The 5,013-nt window shown below is 64.1% G+C and overlaps 1 protein-coding gene across 3 annotated transcripts; it reads left to right on the top strand.

The window, feature by feature from the left end:
• Positions 1 to 263: 263 nt before the first annotated feature.
• Positions 264 to 4,391, top strand: IDH2 (isocitrate dehydrogenase (NADP(+)) 2). Of its 3 annotated transcripts, none has more exons than XM_014887834.2 (11): positions 264 to 393; positions 1,272 to 1,363; positions 1,752 to 1,917; positions 2,266 to 2,426; positions 2,499 to 2,642; positions 2,742 to 2,878; positions 2,975 to 3,126; positions 3,200 to 3,312; positions 3,383 to 3,480; positions 3,594 to 3,686; positions 3,976 to 4,391. In XM_014887834.2, exons 1-11 carry the CDS (start codon positions 306 to 308, stop codon positions 4,061 to 4,063), a joined length of 1,332 nt encoding a protein of 443 aa, XP_014743320.1. In that variant the 5' UTR covers positions 264 to 305; the 3' UTR covers positions 4,064 to 4,391. The 3 variants fall into 3 exon arrangements, with proteins under 3 accessions (XP_014743320.1, XP_014743321.1, XP_088028909.1); XM_014887835.2 differs by lacking the exon at positions 264 to 393 and adding an exon at positions 1,031 to 1,049; XM_088172783.1 differs by lacking the exons at positions 264 to 393; positions 1,272 to 1,363 and adding an exon at positions 1,416 to 1,585.
• The last annotated feature ends 622 nt before the right edge of the window (positions 4,392 to 5,013 follow it).

The raw sequence follows: 5,013 nt of genomic DNA, 5'->3' as shown, positions 1-5,013 counted from the left end.
ATTTTACAGCCGGGTTGGATCCCGGGTGGTTTTGCTCCTGGTTCCACGCGGGGTTTGGCCCCTTATCCGTAACCCCGATGTAGCCAAGGATGCGACATCCCTTTGGTGGGGACGGGCACCGCCGCGGACCGCGGACACGCCGTGCTCTGGCACAGGGGCGGGATGCAGAGACAGCCCCAGCGCGGGACCCCAGCAGCCCCTTCCGGAGCCCTCGCGGGGCCCCACGGGGGGATCCGGGGCTGTGTCCCGCCCCGGGGCGGAGAGAACCGCGCCCCCGCGTCCGCCCCGTCGTGTCCGCCCACGCCATGGCCGCCCGCTGCCTCCGCGCCGCCGCCGCGCTCCGCTGCCTGCCCCGCTGCCCGCTGCCCGCCCGGCCCGAGCAGCGCCGGCACTGTGAGTGGGGACAGCCTGGACAGCCCGGGACAGCCCGGGACAGCCCGGGGTGTGCGCGCCACCGGGGGGGTGTGCTCCGGACCCACGGGGGGGGGCGGCTCGGATTCTTTCGGGGGGCGGTGTCTGATATCGGATCCGCGCTCACGTTTGCCCGGGTTTTGTAGCTAGGTCGGGTCCTGGAGGGTTTAGTCTCGGTTCTACGATGGGTTTCGCAGATGAGTTTGGTCCCAGGGGAGTTTGGTCCCAGTTCCACGTGGCGTTTCGCACTCCAGCTCGTACCTAGTCTGAGCCTGTGGGGGGTTCGCTCAAGGTCCGGGACCAACGCGGGATTTTACCCCCAGGAGGGTTCACTCCTGCCCCCAGTGCCACGCAGAGCTTTGTTCCCTGTCAGTGCTCAGGTCCCTCTCGGGGGGGGTCACCTCTGCTCTGGCTACCACGTGCGGTTTCACAGCTTGATCCACAGACAGATTTGGCACCCAGAGGGGTTTAGTCCTGGTCCAGGATTATGACAGGAATTTGCACGCCGGTTTGTGCCTGAGTCTGGCCCCAGGGGACTGCACCTGCTCCTGGTTCTGGTCCCGTTGTTCATCTCAGTGAGGCATGGCACGCGGATCCCGCTCTGAGGAATGTGTCCCTATCCCTGTCCCCCTCACATGGTGGGTTCTGCACTCTGACCCCCACTCCAGCAGGGTTGGCCCCAGTAACTGGCCCAGACCGCAGCGGGGCTTGCCCCTGACCTGTACCTGTCCCTGAGCCAGGCTGGCACCCGCACCTGGCTGGATGGAGCTGTGTGGTCCCCACAGGATGCCCTGGCCCCACACAAGGGTGTGGAGCTGTGGGACCAGGGGTGCACCCCTAACACCCCCCCTGCTCTCCAGATGCCGACAAGCGGATCAAGGTGGCAAATCCGGTGGTGGAGATGGACGGGGATGAGATGACACGAATCATCTGGGCCTTCATTAAGGAGAAGGTGATGGGGTCCTGCCCCAGGAACGGGCGGGTGTGCCACAAGAGGGGCTGGGGGGGTGGACCGGGACGGGTGATCCCTGTGCTGCCCTCTGCCTGTCCCTCCCGCCTCTGTCCCCCTGTCTGCAGGAAGCAGGTCATAAAATCGGCACAGCTACCAGAAGGACCTTTAAGTGAGGCGGTCCCGGTCAGCAGGAGCTGTCTCATGCAGGGAGGCGTGTTCAAGGCAGGGGGGATCATCCTGGCCGGCAGAACCATCTTGGCCAGGGGCGACCATCTTGGGCAGGCAGCCAGGCTGGGCCGGGATGGGTGCCAGGGCTGGCCACGCCGTGGTGCGGCTCCCCAGGCACCCCAGGCTGTCTCCCCATTCTGACACTCTCCTGGCCCCTCAGCTCATCCTGCCCAACGTGGATGTCCAGCTAAAATATTTCGACCTGGGGCTGCCACATCGGGACAAGACAGATGACCAGGTCACCATTGACTCAGCGCTGGCCACCCAGAAGTACAGTGTGGCTGTCAAGTGTGCCACCATCACGCCTGATGAAGCCAGGGTGGAAGGTGGGCAGGGCAAGAGGCTGAGCTGGTAGCTCTGGGGTGCTGAGCCTCCTGTCTGTGCACAGCCCTGGGGTCAGCAGTGCCTTCCCACTGCCAGCTCTGGTTTCTGGTGGGTTGGGGGCTGCCCCATACCCAGTGCTGTGCCCCTCTCCCCACCCTAGGGGTTCATGGGTGCTGTGGGGACCCCGTGGCCCTGGGAACACACTGCCCTGTGCCAGTCATGGTCTCATGCTGGCTGCCCCTCTCCTTGCAGCAGGCTCTGGCAGCAGCCCTGGCACAGCGGAGCTGCGTGCTGGCAGGAGCCATGGGGGTCTGGGGGTCATTCAGGGGTCCCATCTGCATGCCCCACAGAGTTCAAGCTGAAGAAGATGTGGAAGAGTCCCAATGGCACCATCCGAAACATCCTGGGGGGCACGGTGTTCCGGGAGCCCATCATCTGCAAGAACATTCCTCGTCTGGTGCCCGGCTGGACCAAGCCCATCACCATTGGCCGCCATGCCCACGGTGACCAGGTGAGCCAGCGCAGCCTGGGGCTGGCCAGCAGCCCCCCAGTCCCTGCCTGACGCTCTGCCTGGCCCCCACAGTACAAAGCCACCGACTTCGTGGTGGACAAGTCCGGCACGTTCAAGCTGGTCTTCACGCCCAAGGACGGCAGCGGGGCCAAGGAGTGGGAGGTGTTCAACTTCCCCGGCGGCGGCGTGGGCATGGGCATGTACAACACAGACGAGGTACTGCTGGGGCTCAGGGGGTCCCTGCAGGGCCTGGCCACCCTGGGGGAGATGCCAGGCGGAGGGACAGGGTGCCACGAGGTTCACGTTGCCTTGCAGTCCATCTCTGGCTTTGCGCACAGCTGCTTCCAGTACGCCATCCAGAAGAAGTGGCCGCTCTACCTGAGCACTAAGAACACCATCCTCAAGGCCTATGACGGCCGCTTCAAGGACATCTTCCAGGAGATCTTTGATAAGTATGGGCCTGGGGGGGGGGGGCTGGGCTGTCCCGGGGGTGCTGGCAGTGAGACCCATGTGGGGTGAGCATGGCTGATCCCTGCCCGGGCTCCCAGGCACTACAAGACGGAGTTTGACAAGCTGAAGATCTGGTACGAGCACCGGCTCATCGACGACATGGTTGCCCAGATGCTGAAATCCTCCGGTGGCTTTGTCTGGGCCTGCAAGAACTACGACGGGGATGTCCAGTCAGACATCCTGGCCCAAGGTGGAGCAGGGCAGGGTGTGGTGGACCCTGATCATCACCCCTGGCAGCTGTCCTGAGCCCTGTCCCACCGCAGGGTTCGGCTCCCTGGGGTTGATGACCTCTGTCCTGGTGTGTCCGGATGGGAAGACCATTGAGGCCGAGGCTGCCCATGGCACCGTCACTCGCCACTACCGGGAGCACCAGAAGGTGAGTGTGCTGTGCCAGGGAGCAGAGCTGTGAGCTGCCCACACCAGAGCTGACCACTGTGTCTGTGCAGGGACGGCCCACCAGCACCAACCCCATTGCCAGCATCTTCGCCTGGACACGGGGCCTGGAGCACCGGGGCAAGCTGGACAGTAACCCTGACCTCATCAAGTGAGCAGGGTGGGCTGGGGGTCCCCGGGTGAGGGTCCCTGCCAGTGGCTGCTCTGGTGGCAGTCGTGGCAGGGCCCGTGGAGCTGCTGGAACCACAGTGCTGCCGTCCCCAGGTTTGCACAGACGCTGGAGAAGGTTTGTGTGGACACGGTGGAGAGCGGGACCATGACCAAGGACCTTGCTGGCTGCATCCATGGCCTTGCCAAGTACGGGTGGCTCTCAGGGCAGAGCAGGGGGGTGGCCACAAGAACAGCGTAGTGACCACAAGGGCGGGCTGGCCCTGCAGGGCAGCCACAAGAGTAGGACAGTGACCAGGAGCTGGCTGTGCACAGTGGCCACAGGTAGCTGCTGGCCTCTCTGGACTGTCCCCAGGGACTGGGGGTGGTTGTTCACAACTGATTGGGGTGGGCAGGGGCCACATCCTGGAGCCAGGGCTGTGGTGCCTGTGGGAGGAGGTGGGCAGGGACCCCCACCAATCCCTCTCTGTCTCTCCAGTGTGAAGCTGAACGAGCACTTTGTGAACACGACTGACTTCCTCGATGCCATCAAGAACAACCTGGACAAGGCTCTGGGCAAGAAATAGGGGACAGCCTCTCCATCTCTGGGATGGATGGGGCTGGGAGGGGCCCAGTGCCCCCCCTCAACTCACCAGCACAGCTCAGGAACAGTTGAATAATTTTTCCAAAGTTTTCTTAGGGGTGTTTTTAAAGCCTTTGTAGCAGGGGAGTGCAGGGGTGGGGGGCGTGTGGGGGTGTTTGTCGTGCCCTGATTCATGTACCCCATAACCGTGTGGTGCCATTAAACATCTCCCCAGGCCTGGCACATCACCTGGCACAGCTCTGCAGTGCGGGCAGGGGGGCAGCCAAGCCCCTCAGCTCGGCCTGGCCAGCCTGGGGGGGCCGTGCACTCCAGCATTTTGGCATTGCCTGAATTGCACATGGGGGTCCCACAGCCCTGCCGTGCTGAGGGAGGGTTGGGGCTGACCAAGGCTGTGGCCATCTCCATCCTGTCCCAAGGCTGGCTGGGGAGAAAAGGTGGGTGGTAGGGGTAGAAGGCACACTGCCTTTGGGGGACTGAGTGGTGCCACACCCAGAACCACCCCAGGGCTTTTGGGATGGGGCAGATGGTGCTGCAGGGAACACAGCCACTGACAGAAAGGGTAGGGTGTGTGTGGGGTCAGCAGTGTCCCAGCCCCTGTGCCCTGGCTGATCTCCCTTGGGTCCTGATGCTTGCCAGGACCCAACCCAGCTCTGGGGGTCAATGCTGTGGGTGCTGCGAGCCCTCTGCCCCACAGCAGGGAGTGAAGAGCCCAGAGACAGGTCCCAGACTCAGCACTGCCCTTCCCTGCCAAATCCCTGGGCATGGAGGAGGCAAACTCCCACCTCACAGGCTGCCCCCTGTGTCTTTTCCTCCAGCCCCAGAGCAGCCGGGGGGCAAGGAGGGGGTGCCAGTTCCTTAGGGGGGGCTCTGCCCAGGACCCCGCTCTGGTCCTCAGCCCCTCACAACCCCCTCTCCCCACACAGACCACACAGC

Source organism: Sturnus vulgaris, chromosome 13 (genome assembly GCF_052056855.1).
Source record: "Sturnus vulgaris isolate bStuVul1 chromosome 13, bStuVul1.hap1, whole genome shotgun sequence".
Lineage (NCBI taxonomy): Eukaryota > Metazoa > Chordata > Aves > Passeriformes > Sturnidae > Sturnus > Sturnus vulgaris.
Note: the sequence above shows the minus strand (reverse complement) of the source record. Positions and strands in the feature narration are given on the sequence as shown.

Bases quoted from the DNA above. Each gene is read 5' to 3' on its own strand.
- IDH2 (XM_014887834.2), top strand. From the start codon at position 306: ATGGCCGCCCGCTGCCTCCGCGCCGCCGCCGCGCTCCGCTGCCTGCCC. The intron at 1,918-2,265 runs GTGGGCAGGGCA...CATGCCCCACAG, and splicing joins TGATGAAGCCAGGGTGGAAG to AGTTCAAGCTGAAGAAGATG. The intron at 2,643-2,741 runs GTACTGCTGGGG...GTTGCCTTGCAG, and splicing joins GCATGTACAACACAGACGAG to TCCATCTCTGGCTTTGCGCA.